Source organism: Schistocerca nitens, chromosome 10, assembly GCF_023898315.1.
Source record: "Schistocerca nitens isolate TAMUIC-IGC-003100 chromosome 10, iqSchNite1.1, whole genome shotgun sequence".
In the NCBI taxonomy this organism is placed as follows: domain Eukaryota; kingdom Metazoa; phylum Arthropoda; class Insecta; order Orthoptera; family Acrididae; genus Schistocerca; species Schistocerca nitens.
In genome coordinates, this window is record NC_064623.1 from 32554983 (window position 1) to 32580948 (window position 25966).

Consider the following 25966-nt stretch of genomic DNA (forward strand, 5'->3'; position numbering starts at 1 on the left):
TCTAACATCTGAAAGATGATGTCTGTTCAAATTTCACAGCAGTCACACGAGAGTGCCTCTAGTAGTGCCACTATGAGGATGCAAATCAGGTTTGCTTTTAAGACATGCTGTAAAGGCCTTTAACGTTAGTTACCTTTATGACCGGATGTGGTGAGATGATGTTAGTCATGAAAGCCTTTCAGTGAGAAAAACACCATTATCAACACTTTGTTGGGTTTGAACAAGGTCGTGTAATTGGGCTACAAGAAGCTGAATGATCCTCCTGTGATACTGGAGAAAGACTTGGCAGGGATGTAGCCACTGTACACAACTGCTGGCTGCAGTGGTCACAGGAATGTACAGTCGCAAGAAGACCGGATTCTGGATGGCCGTGTGGTACTACTGAGAGAGAAGACAAACTGTTAATTTCAAGGACAGCTCCGAGTCAGATGCCCTGCAGCGTGCATTCCACTGACCCCAAACCACCACCATTTGCAACTTCAGAGGTGTCAAGCAAGAGATCAATGGAGGGCAGGGTGGAATTCTGATGAAAGTTGATGCCAATGATGGCCATGTGTCGGTTAGGGGGCCAGTTGAGGGCCTGCAACCCAACTGTCGGTGTGCTAGACACACAGGACCTACACCTGGAGTTATGGTCCGATGGTCCGGGGTGCACCCTCGTGGTTATCATCCCATGCACCCTGACTATGAAACTGTACATGAATATGGTGACTTGACCTGTTTTGCTGCCATTCGTAAATAGCATACAATCAGTTGTTTTCCAACAGGATAACACTTGCTCAAAGACTGCTGTTGTAACACAATGTGCTCTACAAGGTGTCTGCAGGTTGCCTTGGCCCGCTGGAACACCACATCTGTCTTAATTGAGCACGTATGGGACATCATCAGATGATGTCTCCAGCATCATCCACAAACTGAACTGACCAAATGCAACAGGCGTGGAATTCCATCCCACAAACTGATATCTGGCAGATGTACAACACAATGCATATAAGTTGGCATGATTAACACTTTATATTCTGGAAGTTACACCGATTATTAATGTACAAGCATCTCACTTTTGCAATGGCCTATCTCACGCCTGCACTAGCCTGTGACCTTGCAATGTCAATCACTAAAATATGGTACCTAGACAAATGTATTCCTGAAACTTCATTACTTTCCATTAATTGTATTTTGATGTTGTGATCTTTTTCCAACTGTGTATTTACCATACTACTTCTTCTTCTTCTCCTTCCTCTTCCTCCTCCTCCTCCTCCTCCTCCTCCTCCTCCTCCTCAGCGTTTGTCCCACGTGCTGGCTGGGTCCACTGTTTTCACTCGTTGTCACCACTTCTTGCAATCTTGTGCCTGATCAGGGCGAAGGCCTTAGACTGTGAGGTCTTCAAGCAGGGTGTCAAGCAATCTCTGCCTTGGCCGCCGTGCTGGCTGTTTCTCATTTACATTTAGATTGAAACTAGTCTTTGCCACTGTTGTCTCGTCTGTTCTAAGGACATGCCCGTATCAACATAGGCTGCTTTCTCTCATTTTGTCTACTATTGGTGCAATACCGTACAGCCTGTGAACATTATTTGTGACATGGTTGCGCAATGTTAATCCTGATGTCCACCTAACATTTTCGTCTCCGTAACAGCAAGTCTTTGCTCTGCTTCCTTTGTTGAAGCACCATACAGTGCAACTGGATGGATTACCGATCAGTTTACTTTTGATTTGAGCCTGTTTGGAATTTTCTTGTTGCATACTACTCCAGTAAAAGAACACCATTTGAACCACACGCTGCTAAGGTGGCTGGAGATTTCCATTGGCAACAATTGTCAAGCCCAGGTACTTAAAAGTCCTTGCTGTTGGGAAGTCAACATCATTGTTTCTGATGGTTACAGAGTCATTCAAATCTGTGGAAAGGTAATATGTTTTGAACACATTGAGTCGCAGCCCTGCATCTACAAAGCGGTCATCCCTGGCTTGGATTTAAAGTTGTAGATCATTCTTATCTTCACTGGCCAGTAGCACATCATCAGGATACAGTAATGTCCAGGGTGAGGTTTCCTGCAGGTTTCTAGTGACGGTATCCATGACAGTGATGAATAGGAGTGGAGAGCAGATCCCCGATGAACTCCCACGGAAATACTTCCCGTAAGATGGTCCAGCAGCTGACTGTATCCGGCTCTTTGTGTTCTGGCAGAGCAGTCTGACTCACCGAACGAGCTCTTCAGGTACTCCATGCTCTTATAGGGCAAGCAAAATTAACTCATTTGGACTCTATACTATCTGATCAAAAGTATCCGGACACCCATTAGTGGCCATTAATGAGGAGTATGTCCACCCTTCACTTTTATGATTGCCTAAACTCTGTTGACGACACTTTTGATAGATTTCCAATGTCTGTACATGAACAGCAGCACATCCTCTCTCAACAGCTGAAACCAAAGAAGCTAGGGATGTTGGCCTGGCCACTAGGTTCTGAAGCCAGGTTGACTTTGTAACTCATCCCATTATCCCAAAGGTGTTCCATTGGGTTCCAGATTGGGACACTGGGCAGGTCAGTCTGTTTCAGAAATGTTATTGTCCACAAACCATTGCCTCACAATGCTGCATTATAACAGGGTGCATTGTCAAGCCGATTCAATCTTAGTCCCCAAATCGTTCCCGTACTGTATGCAGTACATGATGCTGTCAAATGTGCTCGTATCCTTTCCCATTTAGTGGTTTTTCAAGCGCAAACAGGGGACAACACCCTAACCACAAAAAAACACCTCAATAGCCTAACACCACCTCCTCTGCACCTCACTGTTGGCACTACAAATTATGGCAGCTAATGTTCTCCAGGCATTTGCCAAACCCAAACCCTTCCATCGGATTGCCACAAGTTATACCGCGATTCATTCACTGTCCCGAGACATCCCTCTTCACACCACCTCCAGCACTGCTTAGCACTTACTTCAGAAATGTGTGGCTTACAAGAAGTTGTTCGTCCACTGTATCCCATTCTTTTTAACTCCCTGTAGACAGTCATTATGCTAACTGGACTGCTGGTGGCTGGTTTCATCTGACTTTACACACCCACTCTTTGGAATGTCTGCCTGACTTTTGTTTTGGCTGTGTTGTTTCTTCATCTATCCACTTCACAATCACATTACCAACAGTCAACCTGCACAGCTTTAGAAGTGTTATAATGCTCCTGATGGATTTATTACTCAGGTGACATCCAGCGACTAGTCCAAATTGAACTCGCGAAGCTCTCCTGACTGACCTATTCTGTTGTTACTGCTACTCTGCTGACAACACAACACTCCCTGCCTCGTTTTATACTGGCAGGTCCGCTTCTCGTGACATCTAGTGCTCAATTCCACGATACATAGGGGTGTTCAAAAGCTTTTGATCAGACAATGTATTAAAGATCTGTCACAGCTGGTACTGCCAGTGCCAAGATTTGGAACTGTTACCCATTACTGAAGTATCGTGTACATTATTGTCAATTCAGTCACATTACTGTGTTCCCTTTGTTACTGCTTTACAAGTTAAAAAGCTATTTGCACATTCATCTTTCCTAAACTGAGAAATAATGTTATTTTTTTATTTTTTCTTATAGATTTGAGAATGGTTGTGACGCCAAAATCAGGTGTGTGTTAAAACAGAATAAAATGTGACAGAGACTTTGAATTCTATGATTTACGTGGATTTACAAAAAAACATTTCCACAATATGATTCTTAATTATTCCCCCCCCCCCCCCCCCCCACACACACACACACTTTTACATCTCCACAAAGTGTGTTGTCACCAACAACTTCAAATTTTTGTGAAAAAAATGTGCCATTACAGACGGGAAACGTATTTCTGATATGGACGGGCTCACGAATCTGCAATACTTGAACTGGTATTCTCGCCATTAGCCTAAAATGCTGGGTTTCATTTTCACTCGTACTTTATTGGTCTGGCTTCCTATGTTGTGTGACACTGCTGTAATATGAGGCAGATTGTTACAGATATCCTTTCGTCCAAATCATGAACTGATGTCTACAAGGTCCTGACATCAAGTGTGAAACCCTCAATCTGCTATCTATGCAAATGGACGTAGATTTATGATGCACTTTTTTATGTACTTTTTATTTAGTCCAGTCACATTAATGAGACCACCTGTTAAAAGCCTTGATAACCACGTTTTGCAGCTGGTCACGAAGAAAGAGAGTTAACGAGGTTTTGGAAGGTACTGAAGTGGATGTGGAGCCATTCTAACTTCAGTGCCGTGGTCAGCTGAGCTAGGTTTTCGACTGAGGATCCATGGCCCAAATAGCCTGAATGTGGTGGTCCCATAGATTCTCGAATGAATTTAAATGATGGCATTTGACGGCCTGGGGAGTAGTGTAAGTTCATTATAGTGGGCTTCACACCATGCACATACACTGTGAGCTATGTGACACATTGCATTGTCCTATTGGTAAACACCTTTGTACGAGATCACTCAGGGAATGCCACAAAAACGATTCTGCGATCATAATCCTCCCTCCTCCGACCTGGACCCTTCCAATGATTGTTGAAGCGCTGTACACAACCTTATGTCTGATGGGCATAAAAGATGATTCATATGAAAAGGCCACCTGTTGCCTCTCACTGGACTTCTGGTTGTGGTATTGACACACAAGTTCCAGCCTTCCTCGCTAACGAACAGCAGTCAGCATAAGTGCACGACTCGGGTGCCTGCTGCTGAGGCCCATACGCAACAACGCCTGAATGGTTGTCAAAGAGACACTTTGTAGCTCCTTGGTTCATCTGGGTGGTCAGTTGCTAAACAGTTCCACAAATGCCTGTGCATGCAGCCATTGTTCATAACTGTCATCTATGGCCCACGTTGCAATACAGTTGTCTCGGTGCCGGTTTTGGATAGCGCCACTTTGCTATGCACGATATACTTTAACCACAGCAGCACACCAACAGTTTACAAAATTAGCCATTTTGGAAATGCTTCCACCTTTGACATGAAGGCCAATGGTTATGCCCTTTTGCATTATGACAACTAATGTTTCAGAGTCCCCTTTGAGGCACTTTACATACAGTGGTGGTCACATTAATGTGGCTGGGCCATGTAGTTATAATACCTTCCACTGAAGCTGGCAATACTGCATAGCTCACACTTTAGCTTGTTCTGCAGACATTTTACTTCAGATGTGGTGTAATGAAATTGAATGGGAGGAGAGCACAGCACCTGCACAGAACACACAAAAAACCTCACTTCTATCCAGATTAGTCACTAGTGTAAATCTTTCCATAATATTGCTACGAGTGCTATATTTCGTATTCAGGATACTCTCTTTGGAGACAGGCTTAGCTTTCATACTTTAGTCGCACAATGTCGTGCCACAATCCTGCACAGCGCAACTGAATGGTTATCAGGTGATTAGACAGCTGGACCATTTGAGCACAAGACGTCCAAATGACTGGAAACAAAGGCAAATGCAGCTGCTGCCAGCACCGAAAGTGGCTACATATCTGGTGGATGTTTGCAGAATTACATGGGTCAAGCAACTTGAGCACACATATAGGCAAGATGCAGACCTCTCTCTCTACATTGGAAACATGTCTGACAATCATACTGGACATGGAGACTGTTGCACTTCTTGCAGAGTTTCACAGGCAGTGGGTAGGTATCATACTACTGGAACTGCACATTGCCTTGTAAAAACAGCAGAAGAGCTAGTCTAACAACAATGCACATACTGAGGGCTGGTTACACTGGAAGGCTTGGGGTGAGAGCACTGTGAGACATCAGCCACCCTGACTGTGTGAGTGATCCTCTGATGCACCAGTAGAACCGTGCATGCAAGAGCAGAAAACATGCTGCAGATGGACAAGCCCTTAGTCCCACCACTAGTAACCTGTTTCCAATGGTTTGTGTTGACATTTCTTGGGCCACAATGCTTGTATCCACTCTGTGAGAAACGTTCTGTTTACTTCTACATTTATACAATCACTTTACAATTCACCCTTAAGTGTGCAGCAGAGGGTGCATAGAACATTTTCGGGCTATACCTCTAGCAAAAGGAATTTTCATTATACAGCAAAATATGCACTATTCGTTACCCGCCCCCACATCATTACTTCTGCCAGCACCTCATCTCCAGCCTTCCATACTTCGCGGAAGTTCTCTGGCCTGCCTCACGGGACTAGCACTCCTGGAAGGAAGCACCTGCCCGCAAAGGCAAATGTGCCGTGTACAAGTCCAGCTCCACCGCACTGTTTTAATCTGCCAGGAAGTTTCAAATCACTGCACACTCCACTGCTGAGTGAAAACTCATTCTGGAAACAATACCTCAGGCTGTGGCTAAGCCATGTCCCCACAATACCCTTTCTTTGAGGAGTGCTAGTCCCACAAGGTATGCTGGAGGACTTATGTGAAGTTTTTTGAAATAGGAGATAAGGTATAGGTGGAAGTAAAGCTGTGAGGGCACGTCACGCATTATGCTCACATAGCTCAATTGGTAAAACACTTGCTCACAAAAGGCAAAAGTCCCAGGTTCGAGTCTCCGTGTGGCACACAATTTTAATCCGCAAGGAAGAGACGAAGGTGATGTTTTGAAAATTATGCTAAATGCCGCCCACTTGCAGATGACACTGAAACCATTATTGGTATATCTACTATCCCCCAGGTAGCATATGCTGTCATCAGATCAAATAATCTTTCCAGGGGTTGGGACCTAAACCACCCCCCCCCCTCCCCCGTCCAAATGAGTGCGAAGACTGGTTTGATGCAGCTAACCCTGCCAGCCTACGCTTTTCATTTGTAAATAACTATTCCAAGCTGCTTATTGTATTTGAGCCCTGGTCTCCCCTCGCCAACATAACTATACCTTGATGCCTCAGGTAGTGTTCTCTGCACCTACCCCTTCATTCATTTCAGCTATGCCACAAATTTATTTCCTCCCCAATTTGTTTCAATACCTCTTCATTCGTTACCCAGCCTATCCACCTACCTCCATCATTCTTTGTCCCACCACACTTCAAAAACTTCTATTCTCCTTTCGTACGTAGTGCTTATAATCCATCTTTCACTTTATAAGGTTACACTCCAGACAAACTGCTTCTGAAAAGACTTCCTAACACTTAAATTTATATTTACTGTTAACATATTTCTTTTTTTCAGACGAGCTTATTTTGCTGGTCTCGGCCTTGTGATACCAATTCTGGAGCTACTTGACTGAGTAGCAGCTGCTCACAATCTGAGAAACAGCCAAGAGAGTGGTGTACTGAGCACCTACCCCTCCATACCTCATCCACGACGCCGCAATGCAGAGGATGACACGGCAGCTGGTAGATATCCCTTGGGCCTTCACGGGCTGCGTTACTCCCAATCCCCCCCCCCCCCCCCCCCATTCCACCCCTGCCACTCCTTAACGCCAATTCACACTGGCAGTCACATCGCGGTGTGTTCACACTGTCCGTCATGTCAAATCACATTAATTCTCTTACCCCATTACTGAACAGTGAAAGTGTTGTTACGAGTTATTATCTGTGACACACGACGTCAGAGTATAGTTTCGGAATTGAGGAACTAACAACAATTAAGTTTATTAATCACCAAAGCAAATCTCATAACATATGTCCTCCATAACTTTTTGCGTAGTAAAGTGCTGAGAATTGAAACAACTTTTCAATACATCAACATTTATTTGCAGGCAAAAACTTATACAAACAATACTTATGAGGGAATAAACAGAGCCTGTTTACCTCATCCACATCTTTTTCTTCCTTAGATAACTAATAATGTCACAAACGACTGTATTTTTCTCCTTCACTTGTGCTGACTTTTTCACTTATAATGTTATTCAATGACAATTGCTTCATTAACTTGTGTTCTTATTTGTATACAGTATGGATGTCAGATATGTTTGTTATTGGAAAAGCTAAATAATTTTTCAAACAATGTAAAATCCAGGATGGAATAACAATAATATTATAAAAAGGACAGATTGCTACTCATCATACATGTTGAGGAAACAAAAGCCACGGGTTATCTCCTAATATTGTGTCGGACCTCCTTTAGTCCAGTACAGTGCAGCAACTCGACGTGGGATGGACTCTGACAAGTTGTTGGAAATCCCCTGCTGCCTTTACAGCCGTCCACGATTGTGGAAGTGTTGTCAGTGCAGGATTTTGCACACAAACCGATGTCTCGATTACGTCCCACGAATGTTCGATGGGATTTATGTAAGGAGATCTGGGTGGTCAGATCATTTGCTCAAACCATCCAGAATGTTCTTGAAACCAATCAAACAATTGTGGCTCAGTGAAATGGCAAACTGTCATTTGTAAAAATTCCATCATTGTTTGGGGATATAAAGTCCACAAACAGCTGGAAATGGTCTCCAAGTAGCCAAACGTAAACATTTCCAGTCAAATATTGGACTCAGTTCACTCCACGTAAACACAGCACACACCATTACGGAACCACCACCAGCTTGCACAGTGCCTCTCTCACAACTTGGGTCCACAGCTTCGTGAGGTCTGGCCACACCTGAACTCTACCATCAGCTCTAGCCAACTGAAATTGGGACTCATCTGACCAGGCCAACTGTATCGGTCAAGAGCCAAGGAGAGCCACTGCAGGCACTCACGTCAGTCATCTGTTGTCATAGCCCATTAACATCAAATTTTGTTGCAATATCCTAATGGATACATTTGTTGTATTTCTGTGGTTATTTCTTGCAGTCCTGCTTGTCCGTTAGCACTGACAACTATATGCAAACACCACTGCTCTGTCATCAAGTGAAGACCATCGGCCACAGAGTTGTCTGCAGTGAGAGGTAATGCCCGAAATTTCGTATTCTCGAAACACTCTTGACACTGCAGATCTTGGAATACTAAATTCCCTAAAAATTTCTGAAATTGAATGTCCCACGCATCTGGATCCAACAACCATTCTGCATTCAAAGTCTGTTAATTCCCGTTGTGTGGCCATAATCACATCAGAAACCTCTCCACACGAATCACCCGAGTACAAATGTCAAGTCGTGCATATTGCCATCCCATGACTTTTGTCACCTCAGTGTGAAGGAGACATTGAGTCACACACAGGCACAACAAAAAGATTGTTATAAAAATTATCCATTACATCTTGTGTAGTGGTACAGCAACCTTCTATGGCTATTATTATTATTAAAAAAAAAAAAAAAAAAAAAAAAAAAAAAAAAAAAAAAAAACACAATTGTAGGTTGCACAGTATTCTTTATTAAGTTAGGAACAATGCATTTCACCCAGATAGGGCATCATCAGGTCATTATAAAACCAGAAAATTCTCTGCCAAAAAGCATCCATCAAGAAGATAAGACACCAAATAAAACATACTAAAAGCCTGTCATTGTATCCATGAAGTTGCCTTTCAATACATTTTATCTAGTATCTTGCCTCCTTGACAGATGCTTTTTGGCAGAAAATTTCTGATTTTTTAACACAACCTGATGATGCCTTATCCAGGCAAAATGCATTGTTCTTAAGTTAATAAAAGCACTGTGCAACCTACAACCATTTTGTAAACAGTAGAAAGACTTGTCATACATTTCAGCTTCCCGCCAAAAGGTCTTCTTCTAAAGTAGAAAACACACACATTCACACAAGCACAACTCACACACACATGACCACTGTCTCTGGCTGCTGGGGCCACATTGCTCATGGCAATCCCACCTGCCAGTAAAGACTCCACCACTGTGGTTTTGAACCACAAGGATTACCTGGCAGAGGGACTCTGTCAGCTATCAGATTCCTACAAACCTTGTCATAGTGACCCCATTCCAAAATCCAACAGCATTCCCAGTTTCTCCTTAAATCTTTAGTCCCACCACAGAACCTCTCCCAAGTATCTCTCTCCTCACCCATACCACTCTCAGCAATCTTAACTTCTACATGCTTTCTGAAATTCATAAACCCAACTGCCCAGAATAACCTATTGTGTCCAGTTATTGTGCCCCCTCTAAGAGAATCTCTGCTCTTGTGGGGGCAGCACCTTCAGCTTATTTCCCTGTAGCCTACCCTCCTACATAAAATACAACTACCATTTTCTCCACTGCCTCTCCACAATTCCTGTTCTTTTACCATATGGTGCCTTGTTCACAACTACTGATGCCATCTTCCTCTACACTACATCCTTAATGTCAACAGCCTTGCCCTTATTAGACACTACCTTTCCCAACGCCTGACTGATTTCAAACTTACAACCTATTTCCTGGTCACCGTGACCAACTATATCTCCACGTACTTTTTTTTACTTCACCTTTGAAGGCATTACCTACAAACAAATCCACGGTGCAGCAAAGGCCGCCCGCACGGCAGCATCCTGCGCAAACCTATTCGAGGGCCATCTAGAGGAATCCTTCGTAAACACTCAGAATCCCAAAACTCTCAACAGTTTCAGATTCATTGATGACGGCTTCGTGATTTGGGCTGGGGGTGCTGACACCCTCTCGACATTCCTCCGGAACCCCAATATCATTGCTTGTCCCCTGGTCCCACTCAATTGCAACAAGCCACCTTCCTTGATGCTGACCTCCACCTCAAAGAAGGCTATATCAGTACCTCAATCCATATAAAACCAACCAAACACCAGCAATACCTCCAGTTTAACAGCTGCCACCCATCCCTTCCATACAGCATAGCCACTAGTGACTGTAGCAATTGTAGTAAAGAGTAGTTCCCCTCTCACTGACTGAAATTACCTCACAACCATATACAAAAACAGATCTCCTGTGGCTTTCCCTCCAGTCCCCTACCACCTCTCACACACCCACTGTCTGCCCACAAAGGTGCACTCTACTCATGACTAAGTTCCACCCAGGACTGGAGCAAAGGAATCACATTATTCGCTAGGATTTCAAACACCTCTCATCATGCCCTGAAATGAGATATATCCAACCAACTATCATTCCCACTCTTCCCGTAGTGGTATTCTGCTGTCCACTGAATCTACGCAATATCCTAGTCCATCCCCACTCCACCCCCACTCCCAACCCCTTTTCTCATGTTTCATATTCCCATAACAGACCTACATGCAAGACTGCCCCATGCATCCTCCCATCACCTGCTCCAGTCCAGTCACAGGCATCATCTATTCCATCAAAGGCTACATGTGAAAGCAATCATGTGATCTATAAACCAAGCTGCAACCACTGTGTTGCATTTTCTGTGGACATGGCAACCAACAAGCTGTCCATCTGCATGAATGGCCACTGACAAACTGTGGCCAAGGGACAGCTGAACCACCCAGCAGCTGAACATGCTGCCCTAGACAGTGTGCTACAGTTTCATCACTGCCTGCACAATATGGATCCTTCTCAACGACACCACCTTTTCTGAACTGCACAGGTGGGAATTCTACCGAAATATATGCTATGTTCCTGGAACGACCTTGGCATCCACCTTCTTAGTACTTAATCCAGCTTCATTAGTCCCTGTCCTTCAGCCACCTATCCCTTTCCCTGCCCCTACTCAATTACACCCCCTTCTATTCCACCAACACACCTACTAACCTTTTCCTCTTCCTCCCTTTCTGCACCCCCCCCCCCCCAAGCCACTCAACTGCACCTAGCAGTGCTACCCCATCGCCACCATGTCCCTGCATGCTCCCACAGTCAGAACTACACCGACCCCCCTCCCTCCTGCCCCCTCCCTGCCCCAGCCACTAATCCCCACCACTCATTGCTTCTTCCATCGAATGCAGTTGCTGTATGCAACCCGGCCTCTGCAGCCAGAGACAGCTGTCGTGTGGCTGTGTGCGTGTGCGCTTTCTACTTTACAAGAAGGCCTTTGGGCTAAAAGCTCAAACTTTCTTCCGGAGGAACCTTGATGTGAAATGAATGTTGGCTGACTGATTGTGTGAAAACTGTCATTTGAAATGCATTCTGGAATGGTTAGAGGTGATGTGACATGAAGTGAAGACCAGTGCAAATTGGCCTTTATTTCTTCTATCATTACTTCCTTTTCTACCCAAATAGCAAAATCCAGCTGCTACTCCCCCCCCCCCCCCTCCCCAGAGCATTACTTAATTTGACTACAGGCCATAAATTTCATTTTCATATTGTAGCCTCTTTATCAAGATACTACCTGTTCTGACCAACTGCTTTTCCATGTCCTTTGCTGTCTCTGACAGAACTACAATGTCACTGCCAAACCTCAAAGCTTCTATTTCTTCTCGGTGAACTTTAATTCCTCTTCCTAATTTCTCCTTGGTTTCCAGTACTACTTGCTCTCTGTACTTATTGAATAACATAGGCATAGGCTGGTACTCTAACCCACTAGTCTCTCAATTACTGCTTCTTTTGCATTTACTTCAACTGTTGCAACTGCAGTATGATTTCTATACAAGCAGTAGGTAAGCTTTTGCTCACTGTATTTCATCCCTTGCAACTTCAGAATTTCAAACAGTGTAGTGAGTAATTAATCATTATGAAAGTAAAGATTATAATAACAACAACAACAACAACAACAACAATAATAATAATAAAAATAATTCATACTAACTTCAGATTAATTATCTCATACAAACAACCATCATCTGGCAGTGCTTGCTGATTGGAAGCTTCCTCACATTCTGCCCATCCATTGCTTTGTGAAGTGTTCTTGAGTGACATATGAGAAGAATGTCCACTGTCACCACTTTCAGAATGATCTGTATCACTCACTCCATTCATTCTATCGGAAGATAGGTCATAAGTCATTTCTTGCAGTGCTTCATGCAGCGCTCTCTGCAGCGCTTCGTGTCTAGTCTCATTTGGCCTCGGACTATTTCCAATGGTGTCACCTGTTATCTTACTATTTGTATCACTCACTGATTTTTTTTTATTTGAAGGTCGGCCACACGTCCTTTTCTGCGGCACACCGTTTTTACTTCCATTCGTCCTCTGTGTATTACCAATGGAGTCAACTGTTCTTTTACCACCTGTATCACTCACTGCACATATTTTATGCGAAGACTGGTCACAAGTGATTTCTTGCAGTTCTACCTGTTTATTTACATTTGACATTGGTGTATTTGCAACCAAGTCAACTGTTTCTACACCACGTGGGTATGGAGCAACATAGATTGCTGGAGGCACGTAAATTTCTGGTTCATATATTACCTGAACATCTGGATCTTCTGGGGGAAGGTAAATTACTGGTTCTTCTTCTGATGGGATGTAAATTACCGATTCGGGGCTACTCGATCGAACTGTCACAACATCTACTACTTCATCATCAGAGATTTCCACAGGTGAGTCTCTATGTAAGGTACTTGGAGCTGGTGCATCTTCGGTTTTGTCACCAACACCTTTGTTGCTGTAGTCAGCTTCCCGTTCCCCATTCCTCTGGGTCGGTGGGATAGTTTCCTCACTAATAGCATCTAAACGTGCCTGGTCCTCCACATAAATAACTTTAACTTTGCCTTGAAACCACGCTCCAAAATGTGTGTCCAGAAAGTCAACGTACTCGCCAACCTGCAAACAAAAAGAGGAAAACAAGTTCAGAATACAGAACTACAAAGTGATATTAGGTGAGACCAGACTACAATGATCACACAACCACAGCCCAGAAAATGAACCGAGCGAGGTGGCGCAGTGGTTAGACACTGGACTCGCATTCGGGAGGACGACTGTTAAATCCCACGTCCGGCCATCATGATTTACGTTTTCTGTGATTTCCCTAAATCACTCCATGCAAATGCCAGGATGGTTCCTCTGAAAGGGCGCGGCCGACTTCCTTCCCCATCCTTCCCTAATCCGATGAGACCAATGACCATGCTGTCTGGTCTCCTTCCCCAAAAACCAACCAACCCACCAGAAAATGAACTGTCAACAATTTGATCAATAATACTCTTAATCAATCAGCAGTAGCGCACTGTAAGCCGGTAATTCAATAATTACAGCGCTATACATATTTTCATTAAAAAAAAAAATACCAATTCTATTAGTTAACCAAAACATATCGAAGTTTACTATGTAATCTTTAGGTGGTAGCTGCTCATTTTGCATTGCTTTACATTCAGTATGTGAGCAACAAGAAGTTATCGTGGATGGACGAAAATGTTTTCAGTCGTCTTGCAGTTTTATCTACATCGAAAAGTTTATTCATATTTTTACTAACATTTCTCGTTGCTGCCGTGTACACACAAATCATGACCCTTTACTATTTTTTCAGAAAAAAATAAAGCTAGCATGAGCTATATGAAGTTAGTTAAAGTCAATTTCAATGGGGGCGGGGGGTGACATAGCAAATGACATACCTGACTACAGATAAAAGTGGTGAATGAGTATTTGATTTGCTTCAAACATGGCAGACATATATACTCACTCTATGAAATTTAAACTCGTTGGTTGAGCCTTATACTAAATCAGTGCAACCAACAAAATGGTTTCAGTGTACGACAAGTGAAGAATGGGATCATGATTATTGTGCAAATATTGATAAGTATTGCATTTGCAAGAACTGCAGTTGCGATGTGATAATGAAATTTATGTTAGTGTATCAGAAAAAGCGATCTTGAACATTTGAGATTATCAGTAACTTGTTGATTCCTGAAATAGTCAAGATGGGGACAAATGATCTAAATATTTTACAAAAAGTTTAAAAAAATTGTCCTTAAAATCTTTTAATAGTCAAGATCACAAGTAAACAACAGTATGTAAATATATCTAAAAACAAAGATGATGTGACTTACCAAACGAAAGCGCTGGCAGGTCGATAGACACACAAACAAACACAAACACACACACAAAATTCAAGCTTTCCTCACCAGGAAAGAGGGGAAGGAGAGGGAAAGACGAAAGGATGTGGGTTTTAAGGGTAAGTCTTTCCACTCCCGGGATTGGAATGACTCCTTACCCTCTCCCTTAAAACTAAGACTTACCTTAGGTAAGTCTTTCCACTCCCGGGATTGGAATGACTCCTTACCCTCTCCCTTAAAACCCACATCCTTTCGTCTTTCCCTCTCCTTCCCCTCTTTCCTGATGAGGCAACAGTTTGTTGCGAAAGCTTGAATTTTGTGTGTGTGTTTGTGTTTGTTTGTGTGTCTATCGACCTGCCAGCGCTTTTGTTCGGTAAGTCACATCATCTTTGTTTTTAGATATATTTTTCCCACGTGGAATGTTTCCCTCTATTATATTGATAACAGTATGTAAATAATAATATTTAATTCCAATATTGGCTATTAAAAAATTTATTAAGGAAAATTTTTAACTTTCTGCATCAGTAATTTCTAAAAACAAAACATTGATATTGATAAATTATTTGTAAGAGAAAATAACAACTATATAATACTTTTTTCAATACTTAATGGGCTACACAATGTATAACAAATTACCCCACACACTGTACCACCATGTCCCACTGTGTCTAAACTGTTACAGAGTGCATGACCAAAAATAATATCAAGTCAGTGATATTCTTGATAGCCGAGCATAAAAAAAAAAAAAAAATCCTCTAAAACCTTCTTGTACAAAAACATTATCAGAAAAAAAATTTCAGCAACTAACCTTAGGCTCCCCTATTTCTCTGCATACTACCCTTTCATTAGTATGGCTATTACTTGTCTTAGTAAATAACAATAAAATCTCACTGGACAAAATATGAGTCACTTCCCTAAATGAGCACAAAGATCATATTGCAGCATCACGCACTACTGGTCAAAAGTTTTCGATCACCCATGAAAGAAAACTGTATATTTTATTTCAATATACAAACACATCATACAAATTAAATAGACCAACAAAATAAATATTTTCCCCCTCTACATCTAGTACAATATGGCTGCACGAACTCTTGGCATTCTGGATACATGATTGTGTAGCATTTTTTGTAGCTATTTCAACCGAACACGCCAATGAATTATTCCATGGATCTTCAAATATCAGATGACCTTAGTTTTCCGACCTTCCTGGTAAGTTCAGCCCACAAGAGTTCAATGGGATTTAAGTCGGGTGACTGACCTGGCCAAATCCTATTCTTTGGACCCTTTTCCATCAACATACACACTGTACAATTTAGAAGCATGTTTGGGATCACTGTTCTGAAGCAGAACAAACTCATGACTAATAATTCTCTTACCAGATGGAAAAGCATTGTTGATCAGTGTCGTGATACCCTTCCTTCTTTAATGTTCCATTAATTCTCACTAGATCACCAACTTTGTCACCCACAAAACATTGCTAAACCGTGACTAGCCCTCCACCGTCCTTCACCATTGGTGTCACACACTGATTCTTCACGCGTTCTCTGCAAAGTCAACAGACATACATTTGATGACGGCTTCCAAATATCTAACCTAAATTTGTCCATGAATAACGCCTTAGGCCACTGCTGAACACTCCAGTTTTTATGTTGCTGTGCCAATGCAATTGTTTCATCTTATTTTGTTTGAATAACAAAGGTTTTTTCCCCAATATCCACCCCTTTAAACCTTGCTCACAGAGACAGCATTGCATTGTTGAGACAGAGACTGAAACTGCTTGCATACTACTTACTTCCTCATGAATTTCAGGTGCAGTGCAAGTCCTCTGACATTTACTCTGTATACATATGAACCGGTGTTCATTGTACGGTGTTACTCGCGGTCTTCAAATCATGAAACACTTGCATTGGCACCAGTTTGCCTGAACTGCTGCAATGTACACACCCCTGCAGATTTGGATGGTTGGTCGATTCGGGTGGAGGGACCAAACAGCGCAGTCATTGATCCCATCAAATTAGGGAAGGATGGGGAAGGAAGTTGGCCATGCCCTTTCAAAGGAACTATCCCAGCATTTGTCTGAAGCAATTTAGGGAAATCACAAAAAACCTAAACCAGGATGGTCAGGTGAGGATTTAAATAATCGTCTTCCCGAAAGCGAGTCCAGTGTGCCAACTACTGAGCCACCTCATTTGGTTGCAGATTGGGCTATGCCAACTTTTGTTCCTATTGTCTTACTAGAATAGCCTTCCTGATGCCAATATACAATTACAGCACGTTTTTCAGTTACAGTCTCCTGTTAGGACGTAATATGGTAGGATTCTGATCAGGTATACGAACACTGTCAGATGCATACAATGTACTGTAAACTAAAGCAAACTGATTTATAAAGTATAATGAATGAGGCCTGTTTCAATTGAACCGACTTACATAGAGATACGTCAGTGTTGTTCTGGGTACTCTTTAGTACCCCTCTAGGCAAAAGCCCATCAAATACACAACAGGGGTGCTTAGTCTTTACATGTTTATACTTATTTTATTATCAGAATGCAGGTATGATGTAATTTTCAAAACGAAATCCCTCTTTTAAGCACAAATCCATAGTTGTGATAGGTGATCAAAAACTTTTGACTGGTAGTTTAGATGGTACAGAACTGGCATCAGGTTGTCACTTGAATTTGAGTCAATAATGACCACAGAGGAATGGCATGCAACAATATAGTAACTAGACTGGCTAGGAAAACACACAACACACCTTTACTTACATTTTCAACCAACTACATTTCTATCACCTTCAAAGCAATTCCCTTGTGTCTGCAAACACTTATTCCACAATGCTTCCATTGTCGGTAGCATCCCTAGAACTCATCTTCTGGCAAAAAATGTTGCCCTTTAACGACCGTCTTTCGGGAACAAATAAAGTATGACATGGGGCCATGGTAGCACTGCAATGGACTCTGATGTCAAAAACTGCCCAATAGATAATGCAGTATAGGACAGTTCATTATCATGAAGTGGGTTCCAGTCATTAGTCATGTGTCGACGAACACAATAGACCCATTTTCAAAGTCTGTTGAGAATTTCTCAATTGTAGTATTGGTTTACTATCTGGAGATGAGGTAGCCTCTCTTTGGGCACAACGCCCATGGATTCAAAGAAACACACAATCACACATTTCACCTTCGACTTGAACATGCACGCTTTCTTTGGTCTCCACAATTCCTTCAAACATCACTGCCAACTTTTACTTTTAATCTCGGGGCAACGATTTTCATGGTTAACATTTGATCAGCTCGTACAGCTTCACTTGCCCCGGTTCTGCTGTCATCCAATCATGCTTTTGACAGTTGTCCACTGCGATGTTCATCTTAGACATTGGCTCTGTCTCCAGAAAACATTTTTTACCAATGAAACACTTGTGCCCTTGATAAAATCTCACTTTCAAAAGCCAATTCTGCATTTTTGCTATGGATAGTTTTGACACTGAATCTTTTATTTGTGAGATTGAGATGAGACTAGAAATTTGTGACAGTTCATCTCCCATCTATTCAAATTGCAAATGGGGGGGGGGGGGGGGGGGTAATATGCAGTAGGAATCATGAGTACCATATAAATGAAATCCAGTATCAAGAACATGTCCCTCCACATTACTATCGCATTCTAAATACTTATAATAATGCATTTTCAGGACACTAGTTGGTTGGGTGATCCACTCCAGTCACAAGAACTTTATAACACAGATGAAGCACTTTCCTATCAGGGACAGGAAATTTTTCCTCAAAACCTACTCTCACACTGAAACAACACAGCTACATCTCCTGCTGCAGCAAGTGATGTTAATGAGTCCAATATGGTAGCATTGTTTTAAGAAATAAACATCTGAAGCAGGCTTCCTACTTTTGGTTTAAAACATATGTAAACTGAATTTGAGTTTATAACAAGGTTCTTTTCAAATAAAAACTGAAACGTCACTTCTAACTATAACTTTCAGCTACAGCTGAAACTGTAAATATTACTGCAAACAACAAATAATTAGATGACTTTCCTTAAAACAGCGTCCTTTTTCTTCAGTTCATTTTGGGAGATCTCCACTAATTTGTCAAATTAATATACTGACACACTCACGAAAATGAAGAATCTAACACTGTAATTTCTTAAATAATTGTAGAGTGTGAAATAACCAATTTACGTCATGATCAGCAATTAATGGCTGAACCAAGTCACACACAAAGCTACTAGATCTTGAACTGTGCACAAACTTATAAATTCCTCAGGTGTCTTGTAACACCAGACTGCAGTGCTGCTGTAATGTTCCCAGTGTGGTGGGGCCCTAAGCAATCTAAGAATAATGATTGGCTCAGGCTGGATGTCGTACATCTTGAGAAGCTTGTGAACTCGTGTATTCGCTGATTTGAGATCATCGTCAATGCTAGCCTATGTGTTACGCAGTACAAATTTTGGGGGTCTCCTTGAGGCCTTCACAGGCCACAATTATCCTCCCTACCTCATCCAGAAACAGAACTCTCATGCTTTGTCTCTTCTAGCCACAAATCACAAAGAAGCCCCCAGCCCCACTCCTTTGCTGCGATTCAGTACAATCTGGGACCGGAGTAAATTAAACATGGTCTCTGGCATCATTTTGACCACCTCTCGTCATGCCCTGAAATGAGAAATATCCTGCTCACTCCTTCGATTGTGGCATTCCACCACAAACCAAACCCAAATAATATCCATGTCTGTCTCTATTTCAACCCTGCCCCTACAGTTAATATCCCTCCAAGAGACCTACATACAAGGCCTGTCCCATCCATCTTCCCATTACCACCAACTCCACAACTGCCATCAAAGGCAAGACTGCCTGTGAAAGCTACGACATTACCAACTTATCAGTAAACAGTGTGCGAAATTCTATGTGGGCACAACCACCGACGACCTATCTGTCCTTAAGAATGGCCACCACCAACAGCTTATCCTTTTCTCTTACAATATCCTGCGAACTATGGATGAAGGGCTACAGGCAGATCCCATATTTTTAGACTTCCGAAACGTATTTGATACAGTGCCCAACTGCAGACTGTTAACAAAGGTGTGAGTGTATGGATTAGGTTCCCAGATGTGTGAGTCATTCGAATGTTGTCCTCAACGGCAAGTGTTCATCAGAGACAAGGTTATCATCAGGAGTGCTTCAGGGAAATGTCAAAGGACTGCTATTATTTTCTGTATACATAAATGATCTGCTGGACAGGGTGAGCAGCAATCTGGAGCGGTTTGCTGATGATGCTGTGGTGTACACGAACGTTTAGTAGTTGGGTGACTGTAGGAGGATACTAGATGACTTGACAAAATTTCTAGTTTGTGTCACGAATGGCACCTAGCTCTAAACCTATAAAAATGTAAGTTAATACAGATGAGTAGGGAAAACAATCCTGTAATGATCGAATACAACACTGTCAGTGTGCTGCTTGACACATTCATGACATTTACAAAGTTGGGCATAACGTTGGAAAGCAATATCAAATGAAACGAGCACGTGAGGATTGTGGTAGGGAAGGCTAATGGTTTATGATCTTGGGTTTACTGGGAGAATTTTGGGAAAGTGTGGTTCATCTATAAAGAAGACAGCACATAGGACACTACTACAACCTATTTGTGAGTACTGCTCAAGCATTTAGGATCAGTGCCCAATAGAATTACGAAGTGCTATCCAAAATTTTCGGGACTGGTGCTGCCATTTGTTGAAAACATTACCTTTGGACTAATGGTCACCATCACCTTTAAGAAGTTCCCATCCGCACGTACACATTGGTCCCAGCGCTTCTGTCACTGGCCAAACATTTTCTGGAAGTCCTGTTCTTTGAGGGTGTTTATCACTGCCAGTGATGCTTCTCGAATCCTCTCTAGAGTGTCAAACCGACGGCCTTTCAACTTGAGTTTCAGTTTTGGGAATAGCGCGAAGTCGCAAGGTGCCAAATCTGGCAAGTACGATGAGTGAGGTACAACCGCCATGTTGTTTTTTGCCAAAAAGGTCCTGGTGAGCAAGGACCTGTGACAGGGTACACTGTCGTGATGCAGCGGCCAGTTCCTTTGACGCCAAAGTTCGAGCCGTCGTTGCCACACATTTTCACAGAGCCGTTGCAAAACACCACAGTAGTACGCGGAATTCACCGTTTGGTTGGATGGAATGAATTCTTTGTGCACGATTCCCTTGGTACCAAAGAAAACTATGATCATGCTCTTCACTTTGCTCTTCACCTGTCTCACTTTTTTGGGTCTTAGAGAGCCCAGGCTCTTCCACTGATCCCAGGTGTTGCTTTGTCTCTGGGTCATAACTGTAAATCCAGCTCCTGTCACTGGTGATAACCCATGACAAGAAGGTTGGATCATCAGATGTGGTCTGACGAAGGTCCGTGCACACTCCAGCATGCTGTGCCTTCTGATCGGCAGTTAAGATCCTTGGCACAAACAGCAACACGATGCACACCCAATTCATCAGTCAACATTCGTTGACATGTCCCATAAGCAATACCCACTTCATCCGCAAGGTCTCGAATCGTTCGACGTCGATCCGCACGAACCAATTGTAGAAATTTGGCAACAATGTCTGGAGTTGTGTGGATAACGGGCCCTCCAGTGTGAGCATCATCTTTGACATCTGTACTGCCGGCCTGAACTGAGCATGCCACTCAAACACACGCGTACAGCTCATGCTCTGTCTCCCAAACACTTGTTGAGTCATTGCAAGGGTCTCCGTAGCACTTTTCCCGAGATTCGCACAGAATTTGATACACACACGCTGTTCTGTACACAGATCCATTGTAAAATCGCACACACCAAACACAGATTATTACGGAAATCACTGTGGACATGCAACACGTCCTCCCAGCTGAATACCACTCCACACACTGACCCATCAGATATGCAGCTCGCGCCATTTAGCAGTGAAAAGATCTACTACTCCTACTTTCCAGATGGCAGCACCAGTCCCGAAAATTTTGGATGCCACCTCGTAAAGGTACACATGAAAGCAATTCAGAGACAGGCTGCTAGATTTGTTACCAGTAGGTTCGAACAACACGTAAGTATTACGGAGATGCTCCGGGAACTCAAATGGGTGGGAAGGTGACTTTCTTTTTGAGAAACACTGTTTAGAATATTTAGAGAACTGGCATTTGAAGCTGACTGCAGAACAATTCCACGGCTGCCAACATTCTTTTTATTTGTAGTGGTACAGGGTACCCTCCGCCACGCACTGCACAGTGGCTTGCGGAGTATATATGTAGACGTATGTTGCACAGCACGGTGGGCACGACTTCGACAATTGCTACACAGCCTGTATGCCATCAGGATTCTTCCCACTATCATTACCTTTTCTGAACTGCACCAGTTGTAACTCTCCGTAAAACACACCATTCATTCGAGTAACCTTCCTGGCTTCAAACTTCGCCAGATCCGGTCCCCAACTGCCTCTATCTCCTTCCCTGCTCCCAATCCAGCCTCACCCACACCTGCTATCACCCTGACTCACCTGCACAGCCCTTACCTCTTCTCCAGTTGTCTCCTCTCTCACAGATCCCTGTCATGTCCAAGCACTCTACTACAGGAAAGCCCTACAGTGCCTTCCCAAACCTCTACCTGCTATCCCTCCCCGCCCCAACTCTGTTCTGTACCCTATACTACTCACCCCAAACCTGACAGCTGTGCACCACATTTGCACTTCAACATCCGGAGATGACAGTAGGTGTGTGTGTGTGTGTGTGTGTGTGTGTGTGTGTGTGTGTGTCTGTCTGTCTGTCTGTCTGTCTGTCTGTCTGTGTGTGTGTGTGTGTGTGTGTGTGTGTTTAAATCATAAATACATAAGTGAGATCCATATACTTACCAGAGAGTCCTGTGACATTATCTCTGAACTCGGGTGCTCGGAGCCTTGACTCATGAATCTCTCCCCTCCCCATTGTAATGGAAAACTTGCCACTTGAGTCTGTTGTCTGGTACAAGTGGACTTGACCCGTCTAGAACGGTGATTTGATTTTAACAGGGAAGCTAAAACAGCTTAGGTCTAACCTGCCACTGCCCGCACCGAAACTAAGTTTATTGTGAGGTACTGCTCCCTGTATATCTAGTAAAGCCAACCAATGCCCATAAATAGTGCAATTTTCCGTAACACGTAAAACGAGCATCGGAGTATATTAGTGGTGTTCATGTTTAGTGTTGATACCAGGCCCATAAGGGTATATACAGGGTGTGAACAGCATCAGGCCTCGAGTGATTACTGTGAGAGAGACAGAGATTTCGTGTACTCTTGTGAGACAGAACTGCAATGTAGCTTGAAAAGGACCTCATTGCGGGCCTCCATTTGGCTGGCAGGTTTAACTGTGCAATATTCAGATTTGTGGGGGATTCAGATGTGACAGTGGCTTTAAGATATATTGTGTGGGATATTGACAGCAGGAAAATTCATCGTTGAGGTTCCAGTAGAATACCTCTGACCACCACAAGGGAAGATCACTGTATTATGCACTGAGCACATGGTAACCCCTCCAAATCTGCTTGCCATCCATGAGCCGGTAATGGAATCTATATCTACCTCTACACTTGGTTCAAGAATCATAAAAGAAGGTTGTATACCTGGAAGAATCCTGGAGATACTAATAGGTATCAGATAGATTATATAATGGTAAGACAGAGACTTAGGAACCAGGTTTTAAATTGTAAGACATTTCCAGGGGCAGGTGTGGATTCTGACCACAATCTATTGGTTATGAACTGCAGATTGAAACTGAAGAAACTGCAAAAAGGTGGGAATTTAAGGAGATGGGACCTGGATAAACTGAAAGAACCAGAAGTTGTAGAGGGTTTCAGGGAGAGCATAAGGGAACAATTGACAGGAATGGGGGAAAGAAATACAGTAGAAGAAGAATGGGTAGCTCTGAGGGATGAAGTAGTGAAGGCAGCAGAGGATCAAGTAGGTAAAAAGACGAGGGCTAATAGAAATCCTTGGGTAACAGAAGAAATATTGAATTTAATTGATGAAAGGAGAAAATATAAAAATGCAGTAAATGAAACAGGCAAAAGGGAATACAAACGTCTCAAAAATGAGATCGACAGAAAGTGCAAAATGGCTAAGCAGGGATGGCTAGAGGACAAATGTAAGGATGTAGAGGCTTGTCTCACTAGGGGTAAGATAGATACTGCCTACAGGAAAATTAAAGAGACCTTTGGAGAGAAGAGAACCACTTGTATGAATATCAAGAGCTCAGATGGCAACCCAGTTCTAAGCAAAGAAGGGAAGGCAGAAAGGTGGAAGGAGTATATAGAGGGTTTATACAAGGGCGATGTACTTGAGGACAATATTATGGAAATGGAAGAGGATGTAGATGAAGATGAAATGGGAGATAAGATACTGCGTGAAGAGTTTGACAGAGCACTGAAAGACCTGAATCGAAACAAGGTCCCGGGAGTAGACAACATTCCATTAGAACTACTGATGGCCTTGGGAGAGCCAGTCATGACAAAACTCTACCATCTGGTGAGCAAGATGTATGAGACAGGCGAAATACCCACAGACTTCAAGAAGAATATAATAATTCCAATACCAAAGAAAGCAGGTGTTGACAGATGTCAAAATTACCGAACTATCAGTTTAATAACTCACAGCTGCAAAATACTAACACGAATTCTTTACAGACGAATGGAAAAACTGGTAGAAGCGGACCTCGGGGAAGATCAGTTTGGATTCCGTAGAAATGTTGGAACACGTGAGGCAATACTAACCTTACGACTTATCTTAGAAGAAAGATTAAGAAAAGGCAAACCTACGTTTCTAGCATTTGTAGACTTAGAGAAAGCTTTTGACAATGTTAACTGGAATACTCTCTTTCAAATTCTGAAGGAGGCAGGGGTAAAATACAGGGAGCGAAAGGCTATTTACAATTTGTACAGAAACCAGATGGCAGTTATAAGAGTCGAGGGGCATGAAAGGGAAGCAGTGGTTGGGAAAGGAGTGAGACAGGGTTGTAGCCTCTCCCCGATGTTATTCAATCTGTATATTGAGCAAGCAGTAAAGGATACAAAAGAAAAATTCGGAGTAGGTATTAAAATTCATGGAGAAGAAGTAAAAACTTTTGAGGTTCGCCGATGAGATTGTAATTCTGTCAGAGACAGCAAAGGACTTGGAAGAGCAGTTGAACGGAATGGACAGTGTCTTGAAAGGAGGATATAAGATGAACATCAACAAAAGCAAAACGAGCATAATGGAATGTAGTCAAATTAAATCGGGTGATGCTGAGGGGATTAGATTAGGAAATGAGACACTTGAAGTAGTAAAGGAGTTTTGCTATTTAGGGAGTAAAATAACTGATGATGGTCGAAGTAGAGAGGATATAAAATGTAGACTGGCAATGGCAAGGAAATAGTTTCTGAAGAAGAGAAATTTGTTAACATCGAGTATAGATTTAAGTGTCAGGAAGTCGTTTCTGAAAGTATTTGTATGGAGTGTAGCCATGTATGGAAGTGAAACATGGACGATAACCAGTTTGGACAAGAAGAGAATAGAAGCTTTCGAAATGTGGTGCTACAGAAGAATGCTGAAGAGAAGGTGGGTAGATCACGTAACTAATGAGGAGGTATTGAATAGGATTGGGGAGAAGAGAAGTTTGTGGCACAACTTGACTAGAAGAAGGGATCGGTTGGTAGGACATGTTTTGAGGCATCAAGGGATCACAAATTTAGCATTGGAGGGCAGTGTGGAGGGTAAAAATCGTAGAGGGAGACCAAGAGATCAATACACTAAGCAGATTCAGAAGGATGTAGGTTGCAGTAGGTACTGGGAGATGAAGAAGCTTGCACAGGATAGAGTAGCATGGAGAGCTGCATCAAACCAGTCTCAGGACTGAAGACCACAACAACATCTACCTCTACATCTATGTCCACATCCACATCCATGCTCTATGACCTACTGTGAAGTGCATGGCACAAGGTACAGCCCACTGTACCAGTTATTAGGGCTTTTTCTTGTTCCATTCACATTTGGAGGGCAGGAAAAATGATGGTTTAAATGCTTCTGTGCATGTTGTAATTAATCTAATCTCACCCTCATGATCCCTATGGAAGCCATATGTTGAACTTCTAGAATATTCCTGGACTCAACATTTAAAGCTGGAGCCCAAAACTTTGTTGGCACACTTTCTTGGTATAGTTTCTGTCTATTTTCAAGAGTATACAAGTTCAGTTCTTTCAACATCTCAGTGACACTCTCACATGGGTCAAACAGACTTGTGACCATTCATGCT

The 25966-nt window shown here is 42.7% G+C and overlaps 1 protein-coding gene across 1 annotated transcript in view; it reads right to left on the reverse strand.

Annotated features, from left to right (window-relative positions):
• LOC126210499 (E3 ubiquitin-protein ligase UHRF1-like) overlaps nucleotides 1–25966 on the reverse strand; it is a 162485-nt gene that overhangs the window by 109965 nt on the left and 26554 nt on the right. Inside the window, exon 4 of the mRNA XM_049939743.1 lies at nucleotides 12503–13455. Coding sequence (XP_049795700.1) covers nucleotides 12503–13455 — 953 coding nt within the window. The remainder of the gene's footprint in view (nucleotides 1–12502; nucleotides 13456–25966) is intronic.